The sequence below is a fragment of the Ranitomeya variabilis genome, chromosome 3, assembly GCF_051348905.1.
Source record: "Ranitomeya variabilis isolate aRanVar5 chromosome 3, aRanVar5.hap1, whole genome shotgun sequence".
NCBI classification, from domain to species: domain Eukaryota; kingdom Metazoa; phylum Chordata; class Amphibia; order Anura; family Dendrobatidae; genus Ranitomeya; species Ranitomeya variabilis.
Genome location: NC_135234.1, coordinates 164,326,353 through 164,342,654, shown reverse-complemented (window position 1 = coordinate 164,342,654; position 16,302 = coordinate 164,326,353). Strand labels below are relative to the sequence as shown.

General features: G+C 39.6%; 1 protein-coding gene across 1 annotated transcript in view; it reads left to right on the top strand.

Annotated features, from left to right (window-relative positions):
- LOC143815527 (amine oxidase [flavin-containing] B-like) overlaps positions 1-16,302 on the top strand; it is a 173,929-nt gene that overhangs the window by 149,346 nt on the left and 8,281 nt on the right. Inside the window, exons 8-12 of the mRNA XM_077294813.1 lie at positions 183-342; positions 907-1,003; positions 9,388-9,441; positions 12,993-13,050; positions 15,707-15,804. Of these exons, the coding sequence (XP_077150928.1) occupies positions 183-342; positions 907-1,003; positions 9,388-9,441; positions 12,993-13,050; positions 15,707-15,804 (467 nt within the window). The remainder of the gene's footprint in view (positions 1-182; positions 343-906; positions 1,004-9,387; positions 9,442-12,992; positions 13,051-15,706; positions 15,805-16,302) is intronic.

Here is a 16,302-nt window from a genome sequence, read left to right as displayed (position 1 = left end):
TTTTATTTTTAGATTTTGTCTCTCACAGGTGAAGTGTACCTACGATAAAAATTGCAAACTCTCCATTCTTCGTAGGTGGGTAAACTTGGAAAATTAGCAGTGTATCAAATACTTATTTCCTCCACTGTAGAAAGCATTCAAACAATATTTTTTGTGTTTAAACCACTTTTATATTGTTACAGGCCAAATATGTCATCAGTGCCATTCCACCCGCTCTTTGTCTTAAAATTCATTTTAATCCTGGTTTGCCTCCGCTAAGGAATCAGCTAATTAACCGTGTTCCTATGGGCTCAGTTATAAAGTGCATGGTTTATTACAAGGAGGCCTTCTGGAGAAAAAAAGGTATGAACTCTTAGACATTAGGGACTGCTTTTATTGGTCTAAATATGTATACAGTACATACATAAAAATGTTACAATTAACGCCCCATGATTACTTTCATTCTAAGTTGACACATTATTATTGAAAAAGCCATGGAAAATGGTTAGATTTAAATTCTTTCATTTCGAAGAATAAGGCATAAAACTACTTGGACTGAAGTCAAAGATTTCATCTAAAGAGACTTAAAAGATCAATTTACCACTCAGAAAACACTGCTTAATCCATTTTCTCAGTTATAGACATTTAATTGTTTAAATGTAATTACTAGAGCTGGGATGATCTATTTGTAGGGCCCCATCTTATAGCCACAACAGTAGTGACTGCTGGATGTGAACCCTGAGAACCTTCCTACTAAGATCAGCATGTCATGCATGGGAGATCGCACCAGGTTGGCTAATCAAAAGAAGAGCCATAGATAACTGGCCAAAGATTACTGACATGGCCAATGGATTGGAGCCTTCAAATTATTTCACACCAGCTCCAATTATTATAAGTTAGTAATTATTCTGTTTTTTAATTCACTAGATTATTGTGGGAGCATGATTATTGAAGATGAAGAGGCACCAATTGGTCTAACCTTGGATGATACAAAACCTGACGGCACAGTGCCAGCTATAATGGGGTAATATGTCTTCTGCATTAAAAAAAAGTAAATTTAATTCCTCAGAGTTGATATCTCTGTCTCTGATTTAATCTTATAATATGATAATACAAATATATACACTCACCGGCCACTTTATTAGGTACACCATGCTAGTAACGGGTTGGACCCCCTTTTGCCTTCAGAACTGCCTCAATTCTTCGTGGCATAGATTCAACAAGGTGCTGGAAGCATTCCTCAGAGATTTTGGTCCATATTGACATGATGGCATCACACAGTTGCCGCAGATTTGTCGGCTGCACATCCCAAAGATGCTCCATACAAGGCAGGATGGATCCATGCTTTCATGTTGTTTACGCCAAATTCTGACCCTACCATCCGAATGTCGCAGCAGAAATCGACACTCATCAGACCAAGCAACGTTTTTCCAATCTTCTACTGTCCAATTTCGATGAGCTTGTACAAATTGTAGCCTCAGTTTCCTGTTCTTAGCTGAAAGGAGTGGTACCCGGTGTGGTCTTCTGCTGCTGTAGCCCATCTGCCTCAAAGTTCGACGCACTGTGCGTTCAGAGATGCTCTTAGGCCTACCTTGGTTGTAACGGGTGGCGATTTGAGTCACTGTTGCCTTTCTATCAGCTCGAACCAGTCTGCCCATTCTCCTCTGACCTCTGGCATCAACAAGGCATTTCCGCCCACAGAACTGCCGCTCACTGGATTTTTTTTCTTTTTCGGACCATTCTCTGTAAACCCTAGAGATGGTTGTGCGTGAAAATCCCAGTAGATCAGCAGTTTCTGAAATACTCAGACCAGCCCTTCTGGCACCAACAACCATGCCACGTTCAAAGGCACTCAAATCACCTTTCTTCCCCATACTGATGCTCGGTTTGAACTGCAGGAGATTGTCTTGACCATGTCTACATGCCTAAATGCACTGAGTTGCCGCCATGTGATTGGCTGATTAGAAATTAAGTGTTAACAAGAAGTTGGACAGGTGTACCTAATAAAGTGGCCAGTGAGTGTGTATATATATATATATATATATATATATATATATATATATATATATATATATTCATGAGGTTTTACTGGTAGTTTAACCCCTTCCCAATGCGGCCAATTTTACCACATAAATGTACTGGAAAACGTTAAAAAAATTCCAAGTGTAGTGAAATGTGAAATAAACAGAATTTTGACATTGATTTTTAGAAATTGTTTTTATGGCGAGAGTGAGAGAAAGAGGGAGAAAGGAAGAAAGAGGGGGAAAGAGAGGGAGAAAATGAGAAGGACAATGAGAGAAAGAGAAAGATTTTCCTGCTCCATATATGGGGTTCGGGATCAGGTTCAAGTATGGGTTGTACTGAAGTTTGGTTGGGTACCAAAACCTGAATTTCCACGGGTCTGCTCATGCCTACTTTATAACATTTTCATTTTATTTGGTCAATGGGGCTGCGTGAGGGCTTATTTTTTGCGAAGCCAGACAATGTTTTTATTGATAGTATTTTGGGATAGATATGACATTTTGAACTCTTGTTACAGCATTTTTCATGGTATTGCACTGACCAAAGAAACCTAATTTTGTAATTTTTGTATTTTTTGACAATGTTTACGGATTGGGTTACTTATTTTTATACAGAAAACAAAGGAAACGTGGCGATACCGTATATGTGTATTTTTTTATTTTTGCTTATCTTTATTTTTAAGGCGGTAAAAGGGGAATTCACTTTTATATTTTTTATTTTTATCATTTTTTTTTCTTTTGAATTGTACTTGTTAGTCCTTTAGGGGATTTGAACCTACGATTGTCTGATTGCTTGTGCTATATGCAGCAATAATAATAAAGCAATATCTGTGTGTGGAATGCAAATCCTACAGATAATCCAACTGTTAATTAAACATATCAAAGCAAAAAAGTGGAAGATAAAACATAACTTTTAATACTCTAAAGTCATAAAAAACAAATCATCACCCAAGTGAACATGTAAAACGGGGTCAAGTCACTGCCATATAAAATGGACTCTCTGAGAAAGTGACAAGCCCTAAACAGGATTAAAAGCTCCCAACAATATATGTGGGAACAAGCTGAAAATAGAGTATATAGAATGGCTGTACAAAAAATATTGTTAATCAGCCACTAACCCTATATATACAGACGCATATGATCATAGTAAACAGTAATAGACCTTTATGGGAATTAATCACTGTAACTATTAGAAAAAAAAGGAACGGTCTCACCAATTCCAAAGGCAGGCAAACGGAGCACCGAGTATTCCCCAGTCAGACGAATAGCCGGTTATTGATGGGATGACAGTCCCTATGTCAATCCCTACGGGGCTACAATAGTCTATCCCCAAAGCTCCCGCCCTTACAAGGGCAGTCCACAGCTACCCCTGTATAATCATGCCCTGCACTCTCCCTCTGTCGTCCCCAACGCGTTTCTTCCAAGTCTTCAGGGGAACTGCTTGTGTGAGGAGATTATGTGCTAGAAAAAAGAGGGACAAAAAGTCCTGCCACCCTCTATGCTATCCTGCAGAGAGGTATATATGCAGCAATATCATAACAAATAGGGGACAAAGGAAATATGTATCTCTCTATGTCAAAAAGTATACGGAATACTGATTAATGAAATATGCATATAGAAAGACAATAATGCCAACTGAACAAGTCAGTAAAATACAAAAACTATAGAAATAAGAAAACCCAACCTAATAGTCCACAAATCACTCGAATCTATAGAATGGATCGTTTATTAGGGATCAAGGTGGTGAGTAGTGGATGCACAAAAATAGAGGGTGCACACCTAACCAAATATAAAATTTGGAAAGCATCATATGTTTGGAGGGAGACATACAGCTCTGGCAAAAATTAAGAGACCACTGCACATTTTCATAAAAATCAGCTTCTGACAGCCATTCCATTCCAGTGTCAGTTGAATTCCAAGCAGAGTACACCTCATTCTATTTAATGTGCTTCTGATTAGGTGATCACCTGAACCAAATCTTATTCAACGAAGGAAAGTATAAAAACACTGCTGTGGTGTTCACAATCCTCTGGCAATAGGACAAGCTGAATGGCAAAACAAGTGCTAGTAATATCCTAAAAGTAATAGGAAAGAAAAAAAAACTTTTAAACATGCCAAAGGAGTTGAAAAGAAAAGTCTTGAGGGAGGAAAAGAAGGGCTCAATTCTGGCTTTACTAGCAGAGGGACACAGTGAGCATCATGTTGCCTCCATCCTTAAAATTTTTAAGACGGCAGTCCATTTGTTGTGGTTCTGTCTATTTCATGGTTGTGGTATCTTTGGGGTTAATCTTTGGGAGCCTCCTTTCGGCATCAGTGTGGCATTTTATAGCCTCTCTGTGGGTTCCGACCTTGTCAGTTATACTCGTGCCCTTGGCTGAGGTGGTCGACCCCGCTGTGCCTGTGCCTTTGTGCCTGTATTTTGTGAGATTGTTTGGTTTTGTCCCAGTCTGTCTTCCTGTTGCTGATTCTGCCTGCTGATTGTGTACTTTGCTTGCTCTCTTGGTTCTGACTTTTGGTTTGTCTCCTGGTTTCTCTTTTGGCTTCCCTTTTGTACTGTCTGTCATGTCTGGTAACTTTGACCTCGGCTTTGGTTTGACCTCCCTTTGTTCTCACCCACCCCAATGCGCTTACCCCCATTGCGGTGTCCTGTATCATCACCGCCACGCTCTCCTGTTTGACGCTGCAGACCTGCGGAGACTCCGCCTCCATATCATGTGACTGGTCACGTGCCACAGGTCCTGTTGCAGCATCTAGCCAACTTTCTTACTGCTCGGCTCTGCTGCTCAGACCCCTTGCCCGCTTCAGCTACCTGGACCCCTTAACTCCCTGGTGAGTCAGTTTTTAGTACCTTGATTCCAGCTATAAGTCTATCGCAGGGATCCTGACACTATTATTATTATTACTATTATTATTATTATTTATTTATATAGCACCATTGATTCCATGGTGCTGTACATGAGAAGGGTTTACATACAAATTACAGTAAATAGGCTAACAATAACAGACTGATACAGATTGGAGAGGACCCTGCCCTTGCGGGCTTACATTCTACAGGATGGTGGGGAAGGAGACAGTAGGTTGGGAGTTGTTGCACTTCCGGTGTTGAAGAGGCGTTTGCACCATTAGTGGTGAGGAGGCAGCGGGGTCATTGCAGACTGTAAGCTTTCTTGAAGAGGTGGGTTTTCAGGTTCCGTCTGAAGGATCCGAATGTGGATGACTTTGTAGATCAGTATTAGTAATTTGAACTGGATATGCTGAGGGAATGGGAGCCAGTGACAACAAGGTCAAGCAGCAGACATTGGGGACAACAAAGCTACAGACCGGCAAAGGGCGAAAATGACTCTGCACTGACCGGGATGACCGTCATCTTATTCGAATGTCACTCGGTAACCACAGGATGACATCAAGTGACCTACAAAAGGAATGGCAAATGGCCGCTGGGGTGAAGTGCACTGCAAGAACAGTTCGTAACAGGCTCCTAGAGACAGGACTCAAGTCATGTAAAGCTAGAAAAAAGCCTTTCATCAATGAGAAGCAAAGGAGAGCCAGGCTGAAGTTTGCCAAAGACCATAAGGATTGGACCAAGGTAATCTTCTCTGATGAGTCTAATTTTCAGCTTTGCCCAACACCTGGTCATCAAATGATGAGACGGAGGCCTGGAGAGGCGTACAAGCCACAGTTTCTTGCACCCATTGTGAAATTTGGTGGATGATTGGTGATGATCTGGGGATGCTTCAGCAAGGCTGAAATTGGGCAGGTTAATCTTTGCGAAGGACGTATGAATCAAGCCGCATACAAGGTTATCCTGGAAAAAAAACAGTTGATTCCTTCTGCTCAGGCAATGTTCCCCAACTCTGTGGACTGGTTTTTCCAGCAGGACAATGCGCCATGCCACACAGCTAGGTCAATCAAGGTGTGCATGAAGGACCACCACATCGAATCCCTGTCATGACCAGCCCAATCTCCAGACCTGAACCCTATTGAAAACCTCTGGAATGTAATCAAGAAGAAGATGGATAGTCACAAGTCATCAAACAAAGAAGAACTGCTTACATTTTTGTACCATGTGTGGCATAAGGTCACCCAAAAGCAGTGTGAAAGACTGGTGGAAAGCATGCCAAGACAAAATATTTATTTTGGAACTCTTCCTAAGTTAAAACATTAGTATTGTTATTTCTAAATGATTATGAACTTGTTTTTGTTTTTGTTTTTTGCATTATTTGAAGTCTGCAAGCAATGCATTTTTTCGTTATTTTGACCATTTCTCATTTTCAGAAAATAAATACAAAATTTATTGCTTGGAATTTCAGAGACCTGTTGTCAGTAGTTTACAGAATAAAAGAACATTTTACATTTTACTCAAAAATATTTCTATAAAGGGAAAAATCAGACAAACTGAAAATTTTCCAATGGTCTCTTTAATTTTTGTCAGAGCTGTAGTTTAGAGGGAGGCATTTTAACAAAAGTTGAGATACCGCATATAAGTGAAGTGGATAAAATGTAAGGTGCAGATAGTTATGTACTTATAAGCGGTAATGCATGAATGATAGTGTATCACTAAGAACAAATATGGATTACATAACATAGATGATTCTGTGGCCCAATGCTATCCTTGTATGTATTCTATTTAATTGACAATGCTGTCAAATACATCAATGATATGGAGATAAATCACTAATGCCTGAAGTAGTAGAAAAAAATGGAGGCAGCAACCCAGCTTGTAAAGGTGACAAAAGTACTATTTAATAGCCCATAATGTCATCATTTCGGTTCCAAGCTTGAGAAAGGCTCACAATTGGAGCCGAAACGTAACTATTATGGGCTATTAAAAAGCACCTTTTTTTCCAACTTTACAAGCTGGTGTGCTGCCCCCATTTTTTTTCTACTATATTGAAGATTAGGTTTTTGCCTGGGGGCATGGCACCCAGATACAATGTTAAGGCCCCGTCACACACAGCGACGCTGCAGCGATACAGACAACGATGCTGATCGCTGCAGCGTCGCTGTTGTGTCGCTGTGTGGTCGCTGGGGAGCTGTCACACAGACAGCTCTCTCCAGCGACCAACGATCAGGGGAACGACTTCGGCATCGTTGAAACTGTCTTCAACGATGCCGAAGCCCCCCTGCAGCACCCGGGTAACCAGGGTAAACATCGGGTTACTAAGCGCAGGGCCGCGCTTAGTAACCCGATGTTTACCCTGGTTACCAAAAAAAACAAACACTACATACTCACCATCTGTTGCCCATCAGGTCCCTTGCTGTCTGCTTCCTGCTCTGACTGAGCCGCCGTACAGTGAGAGCAGAGCACAGTGGTGACGTCACTGCTGTGCTCTCACTTTACGGCGGCAGTCAGAGCAGGAAGCAGACGCCGAGGGACCTGACGGGCAACAGATGGTGAGTATGTAGTGTTTGTTTTTTTTTTACATTTACGCTGGTAACCAGGGTAAACATCGGGTTACTAAGCGCGGCCCTGCGCTTAGTAACCCGATGTTTACCCTGGTTACCAGTGAAGACATCGCTGGATCGGTGTCACGCACACCGATTCAGCGATGTCAGCGGGACCTCAACGACCAAAAAAAGGTCCAGGCCATTCCGACACGACCAGCGATCTCGCAGCAGGGGCCTGATCGCTGGTACGTGTCACACATAGCGAGATCGCTACTGAGGTCGCTGTTGCGTCACAAAACTTGTGACTCAGCAGCGATCTCGCTAGCGATCTCGCTATGTGAGACGGGGCCTTTAGAGGGGTATTCCCATTTTGTATAATATATTTATGGCATATGAGCCATAAATGAATAAGAGATGTGGATCTTATCAATAAGACCTACGTACATCTATCTTGAGAATGGGGCAATGAAGTGAGCTGCTTTTTGGGGACAGGTGGTAGAAATTCTTATGCAAGCCAATGAGAATTCTAACCATCTTGTGGATGAAGGTAGCACCCAAGAAAACAGCTAAAACGCACATTAAAAATGGGTTTTAAAATAGAAGCAACAATTTCACTTTTAATTGTGTCCATGAAATACAACCAGTTTCATTCAAGTAATATGCTACAATACACAGACCGGACTCATGAACTTACCGTTCTTGCTTCTGGGCTTCTGCTAATGTCCAGGTGCTGGTTGAAGCAGGGTCTAGTTGGAACTGAAGAGGAGTCTAGAACAAGGTTGTAAAGTATCATTTGAATTTAACTGTTGTATAAATGTACTGTAATAACCTCCCTCTAAGGGTCTGTCCATTACGCCTGACTGCCCACAGAGTGCTATCTTTAGGCACTGTGAGGCATAATTTCCAGCAATGCAATAATAGTTATCACTTTGTATATATACATTGTTTATAGATCTTATATATGTTATCACATATACTAGGGACACTTTATACTTCACACGGCATTTGCGCGCTGGAAATTTTGCCCCCTGCACACATCAATAACACAGTAGATCACACACTGTTGTCGAATCATAAATTGAATTTACTTGGGCCTGTAAACTGCTCAAAATTTGTCTCGTAGTCGAGCATATTTATTATTAATACCTGATAATTATCTTTCAAAGTTGATCATGCACATTATATAATGTCAAATGAGCAATTGTTTTACTGACAACAATCTCTCTCAACTCCCAAATACATCTAGAATTCTCAGCTCGGTATGTTCAGCTCAGTACACCGGAGCATTTCAGTGTTCTCTATGGGGGAAAAGGGGTAGTCACTGCCAGGACCATTGGAAATGACTAATTTTCCCAGAACAAATGAATTGGGTAAATTAATTCTAACCACCAGATCCTTATCTCCTACCATATAATTGTGATAATGTGGTGGAGGAGTCGGGAGGCAAGCATATTCATTAAATGGTTGGCCGACCTCAACAAAATGATTACGTTCGGCTAACTGTTATATAATATGTATGGGGGCTTTAAGACCCAGGTAGGCAGTTAGACAGCTTAAAGGTGTTAACCCAGTCCAAAAAAAATGGTTATCAGCTATTACTTCTACTTCATTCACTGTCTAAGGTACTGATTGAAACTAATGAGTACAAAACATCTTTGTTAGACTCAAAGACGCTGCATAGAGGGTAGTGCGCATGTGTGGCCATGCCTTTTTCAAATGATGCACACAGGAGCCCTGTTCTCAAGAATAGTTAGCACGTTTTCATTGGGACGTCCAGCAAATACAGTATACTTTTATTCCCTCTCATTTGGATAACTGCTGAACATCGCTCATATGCCAACACCTTTTGGTAAGAGTTACCAAAAGGTGTTGGCATATAAGCGATGTTCAGCAGTGTATTACTTAGGTAGTTTGTTAAAAAGCCAAAATAAACAAAAATAAAATCGAATGAGTAAACAAATGCTGAAGATATTTATCAGCACTTTTCATTTCATTGTAGATTCATACTTGCCCGCAAGTCAAGGAGGCTGGTTAATCTTACCAAAGATGAACGGTAAGAGAAGTGTATTTTCTTCTGATTTGATTGTTTACAGTTCAAATTTTATTAGTATAGCTCCATATTACTGTATATGCGAATAAATTAATTACCCTAATATATTCTCTTGTTTATTTTTTCATGTGTTTCATGCATTTTATGTTTATAAAGATAATATCTTTTACCTTATACAGTGGAACACAGACACTGATGACCAAAAAGGTAAAAATGTTTTGAACGTTTGACTTTCAGCCTCCTTATCTCACCATCTACTTCTACTTCAAATGTGAGCCTAAGATGATTTTATAGACAATCATCTTGGCTATCTCATACATAAATTTGACTTGTAACTATTTAGCTTATGATTTGTTATGCAGGTTCTTGTCTTGTCACTGCATTGTTACTGTTTTGCCCCTTAAAATCTAAATTTTTATTTTTATTATTTTGTCAGTATTTTGTAAATCCACCCTTGGTTTTCAACACTTCCAGAATTCTTCTGGTCATGCTCTCTGTCAGATTCAAGCATGTATCTACCAAAATCTGATCTTAGGTCTCTCTGACACATTCCCAAAGTTTGTGCATAGTGGTCGACTTACTTGGGTATGTAAACAGTTTTTTCTTCAAGTCTACCTACAAGTGTTTGATTGGGTTGAGGTCTGGGAACTGGGAATCCTGCACCTCTACTTCACTATCACTGAACCATTTCTTCGCCAATCTTGATGTATGCTTTGGGTCATTGTCCTGCTGCTATAGTACTCAAATGTTTAAAGTAACTTGTCTTGTAGAATACTCACATATAGCTCAGCATTGAGACCCCCATCGATCCTGGTCAAATATCCAACAGCTTTGGCTTTGAAACAATCCCATCTCATCAGGCTTCATCCACCAAACTTGACAGTTCTTTAAATTTCTCGATTTGTTAGTCCCCATTTCCCTTGTTTCTTTCAGACCCATTTGCACCTATCAGAGCCTAATCTATTGACTTTCATCTCATCACACCAAATCACCAGCTTCTAATATTCTACTGTCCACTTTTCATACTCTTTTGCAAACTCGAGACAACGCTTCTTATGATAATATTGAACTCAAGGCTTCTTCACCTTTTTTTGAGCCTCCATTCCAGACTTGTGTATCGTGCATCACACGGTGCTTGCATGAATATCTGTGACCTCACTATTATGAAGCATGTGATCTACCAGAACTGACAGACCTTGTGATGAGCCAACTTGTTGACTTCCAAATTTTGCCTTGACGTCCACCTCTTGGCTTTTGAATGGACGGACTTCCAACTGGCATGGCGCTCACATGTTGTAGTTTTCTTTTCCAAGAGACAGGAGCAAAACAGTAACAATGCGGTGACATGACAAGATTCTGCATAACTAATCATATGCTAAAAATTTGTAAGTCAAATTTATGTATGAGATAGCTAAGATGATTGTCTATAAAATGATGGTAGTCTCACATATGAAGAAGTAGTGACTGTTGAGATATGGAGCCCAAAAGTTAAAAGTTCAAAACATTGTTACCCTTTCTCTTGTCAGTGTAGCCCTTATGGGTTTGTTGGATTATGGAACTAAAGGAACTGATTGTTCCACCATTTGATGTTTTGAGGTACTTTATTTTACCCTATAAACAAATACCTGCATAACATTATATGTGTGCAGACAACGAGAAAAAGGAGTACAGATAACCTGTTTAAAATCATTACAAAAATCTTTAATTAAATTATATCAAAACATCATAATAAATAGTTAAGAGAAAATTACATGGACAAAGGAATTCCGAGAATGAAGGACACGAACAATACAAGGTCATAGGCAAACACAAATTATATGGACCGGGAAGTTAACCTCCTATGGACACTATGCCATAACATTGTATATTATGGTAATCCCACTGCAAGATGGCCAATAATAAGAACACTTCAATTGTAAACACTCCACATAGGAATAAAAATTGCCACTATTGCTGAAAGTGCACTTAGACACCCATCATCAAATAAATATCACAGAGCCATATAGAGGGATCTTACCCATATAAGTCCTTGTATGCCAACTGACCTCGCAGCCCAAAGTTCTGTACCATAATATGTGGCAAAACTTAAGCAAACTTGTTTGCTTACTATCTGTTTGGTGGATCAGCAGCAGTCATCTTTGCTTACAAGTTAATAAAGGTGATCAAACCCTTATTTTACTTTTTCCTTTGTAAAGTAGATAAGATCATATTGCATTTTTTGGTATTCCAGCTTTTATGTACACATGTGACAGAACTTGACACACTTTTTTGAATAAAAGTCTTTGTGTGCTTCTGTGTAATATCAGAGGCCTGCATTGATACAGAATAACAGATTAATGGAATGAATAATGAATTTGTAATGCAGTCATGTGAATAAGCTTTATTGTATTTTTACTTTTTATGACAATGTAAAGTCATTATTGTATTTAACTAAATAAATAAAAATAAATATTTTGTCAGTATAATCAACAGCCGTTTTGGCAAGAACTATGTTTTACTTTTGCCAGATAATAATATAGGCATTATATTATGTTTATGTTGTATAAAGTTTATAAGCGGGAGAGTCAAAAATTATGTACACTCTGATTGTAAAATCTATTATAATCAACTTTCAGAACAGATTTGTACATCATTTTTTACATAATGTCCCTGATTTCCCTACACTTTATTAATCTGTCATCAAACTTTGATATTTCCTCTTTAAAAGTATTTTAGACTGAGCTGTGAGCCACGAGTGCCCCACTGTATTCACTTTTTAATTAAAATTGAATCTCCATCCTAGGAGAGCTTCTTTCAGAGGAAATAGTCTACTGTCACTGATTTATCCAACAGGATCAGTTCACATGCACTCTTAATGTTGTCTTCAGTCAAGGAAGGGCATCTGGCTCTTCTTCATAGCGCCATTAATTCCACAGCGCTTTACAGACATTACCGGCACTGTCCCCTTTGAGGCTCACTGTCTAATTTCCCAATCAGTATGTCTTTGCAGTGTAGGAGGAAACCGGAGAATCCTGAGGGAGCCCACACAAACATGAGGAGAACATACAAACTCCTTGCAGATGTTGTCCTTGGTGGGATTTGAACCCAGGACCCCAGTTCTGCAGGACTAGTGCTAACCACTGAACCACCATATTAATGTACATTTTTTCATGTCAAAAGTCTTTTTTCATACTGTCCTCAAAGTGTTCGATAAATAAAGGCACCAGACATACCCTCATACCACAAAATATTTAATTACAGTAAGCTGCTCATCTTTCTTGCAAATTACAAGTGAGGAGCCATTGTTTCTCACATTACAGTCACAAATGAACTGATATAACATATTAAAACCTGAAACGCCAGTGATTGCAGATACATCAGTCTCATACGGAAAGCTCTGATAAGACAGTGCAGTAAACAGACATTTTAATATAACCATAGTGTGGCATTTTTGACTCACCCTCGTACATTTATCGGAGTTCAAAAGGTAACATATACTTTATCACTAGAAACATGTGTCCACTTGTTATAAACAAACTTGCATTTAATAAAAGTGTCCTACCTTTTTTGTTTAGAAAAAGAAAGATATGCGAGCTGTATGCAAGAGTATTGGAGTCTGAGGAAGCCTTACATGTAAGGTCATTTATTTCATTACAAGCTTTTTATACTGGTGCTTAACAAGGGTTAATATATTACAGTAAGAACTTTATGCTAATAAAGGTGCCAATAGAGATAAAAAAAACAAAGAAAAATGGGTAAATAGTGTTGTGATCCATAAAGGATAAAATCAGTAGATGCCCACAAATTACTTCCATAAAATACATAAGAATATTGCATGTATGATCACAGTGCAACTCGCAATGATTTTATGAATTTTAAGAAAAACTTATTGCATATAAAAAGTTGCCTCTCCTTAAATGGATGGGCCAAAGATTTGCGATGCCCCTTTGAATGGCTGCTAGAACTGAATTACATCATCGAGCTATTGCAGCATACAGTGGGTACGGAAAGTATTCAGAACCCTTTAAATTTTTCACTCTTTGTTTCATTGCAGCCATTTGGTAAATTAAAAAAAGTTCATTTTTTTTCTCATTAATGTACACTCTGCCCCCAATCTTGACTGAAAAAAACAGAAATGTAGTAATTTTTGAAAATTTATTAAAAAGAAAAACTGAAATATTGCATGGTCATAAGTATTCAGACAATTTTCCCAGTTTTGAGTAGAAACACCCTTTTGAGTTAGTACAGCCATGAGTCTTCTGATGAATGATGCAACAAGTTTTTCACACCTGGATTTGGAGATCCTCTGCCATTCTTCCTTGAAAATCCTCTCCAGTTCCGTCAGCTTGGGTGGTGAATGTTGGTGGACGGCCTTTTTCCAGTCTCTCCAGAGACATAAGTATTCATACCCTTTGCTCAGACACTCATATTTAGTTCACATGTGGTCTATTTCCCTGTGATCCTCCTTGAGATGGTTCTACTCCTTCATTGGAGTCCAGATGTGTTTAATTAAACCTATAGGACATGATTTGGAAAGGCACACACCTGTCTATATAAGACCTCACAGCTCACAGTGCATGTCAGACCAAAAGAGTCATGAGGTCAAAGGAACTGGTCAAGAAGCTAGGAGACAGAATTGTGGCAAGGCACACATCTGTCCAAGGTTACAACAGAATTTCTGCAGTACTCAAGGTTCCTAAGAGCACAGTGGCCTCCTTAATCCTTAAATGGAAGAAGTTTGGGACCACCAGAAGTCTTCCTAGACCTGGCCGACCAGCCAAACTGAGCAATTGTGCGAGAAGATCCTTGATGAGAGAGGTAAAGAAGAGCCCCAAGATCACTGTGGCTGAGCTCCACAGATGCAGTAGGGAGATGGAAGAAAGTTCCACAAAGTCAGCTATCACTGCAGCCCTCCACCAGCCTTTATGGCAGAGTGGCCCAACAGAAGCCTCTCCTCAGTGCAAGACATATGAAAGCACGCATAGAGTTTGCTAAAACACACATGAAGGACTTACAGACTATGAGAAATAAGATTCTCTGGTCTGATGAGACGAAGATAGACTTTTTTGGTGATAATTCTAAGCGTTATGTGAGGAGAAAACCTGGCACTGTTCATCACCTGCCCAATACAATCCCAACAGTGAAACACGGTGGTGGCAGCATCATGCTATGGGTATGTTTTTCAGCTGCAGGGACTAGACGACTGGTTGTCATTGAAGGAAACATGAATGCAGTCAAGTGCAGAGATATCTTGGATGAAAACCTCTTCCAGACTGCTCTGGATCTCTGACTTCGCCGAAGGTTCACCTTCCAACAAGACAATGACCCTAAGCTAAAATAACAAAGGAGTGACTTCAGAACAACTCTGTGATCATTCTTGACTGGCCCAGTCAGAGCCCTGACCTAAACCCAATTAAGCATCTCTGGAGAGACCTGAAAATTGTTGTCCACCAACGTTCACCATCCAACCTGACGGAACTGGAGAGGATCTGCAAGGAAGAATGGCAGAGGATCCCCAAATTCAAGTGTGAAAAACTTGTTGCATCATTCCCCAGAAGACTCATGGCTGTACTAGCTCAAAAGGGTGCTTCTGCTCAATACTTAGCAAAGGGTCTGAATACTTATGACCATGTGATATTTCAGTTTTAATTATTAATACATTTGCAAAAATTACTACATTTCAGGTTTTTTTTCAGTCAAGATGGGGTGCAGAGTGCACATTAATGAGAAAAAAATGAACTTTTTTGAATTTACCAAATGGCTGCAATGAACCAAAGAGTGAAAAATTTTAAGGGGTCTGAATACTTTCTGTACCCACTGTATATCAGCCCCTAAACAGTCTACAGAGCCATGCTGTTCCGCTCTGTACAGTGCATACACTGGTGGCTGCAAACAGCTAATTGGTGTGATTGGTGTTAGACCTCCAAAGATGTGATATTAATGACCTGTCCTAAGGATTGGTTGCAAATAAATAAGTCCTGGACAATCCACTTAAGTGGCAGCACCATTTTTAATCTTAGGGGAAAAATCTCGGAATGAGAACTAACTAATACACTGAAATTGGTACAATATACTAACAAAGTCTGATCAGCAGTATTCCAAGCACTGTGATCTTTGAGTCTATCTTTGCACTTGATACCAATGTTTATTAACTTGCTAAAACAATGAATACAATAGAGAATTTTTTAATACCGATGTCTTACTATTGTGTGTCAACAAAACGGGTTTCGACCCTTTAAAAAAAGAGTAGAAATCTATTTTAAGTACATAACTGTAAGTCTATTAACAGCCGGTGCATTATGAGGAAAAGAACTGGTGTGAGGAACAGTATTCTGGGGGATGTTATACGGCTTATTTTCCACCAGGAATCCTGACTCAGTATGGAAGGTAAGTTTTAGAGTTAACTCTTACCAAACAATGGCATTTTTATAATGGCATTTACATCCTTTTATCTTATCATCTTTCATAAAAAGAAGAGAAAAAATGTGCATCTTTTACACTTAAAGGGGTTGTCCACTACTAGGACAACCCCCTTCTCAATCTGAATGTTTACCTCATGAAAGTAAAAACACTTATACTCACCTACCATGCTGGTGCTGTTCCAACGGTGTCAGGACTTGCATTCCCGAGGCTCACGTGCGGTTGTTATGTCACATAAGCCCTATGAACATTCTTAGCTCCTGAACCATCCGTCAGTCTGTACCCTTCCCCCACCCAGGGAAGAGGGGAGTAGTAGTATACCGTAGTACACCAATCAGACTAGCAAGGTAATACTAACGGGTAACGAAAAATACGAAAAACATACAAATATACTCACACATATAACACTGGGGAATGGAGGATGGGGTTAAACCAAAGTAGGAGAAGAAAGGGAATTATCACACT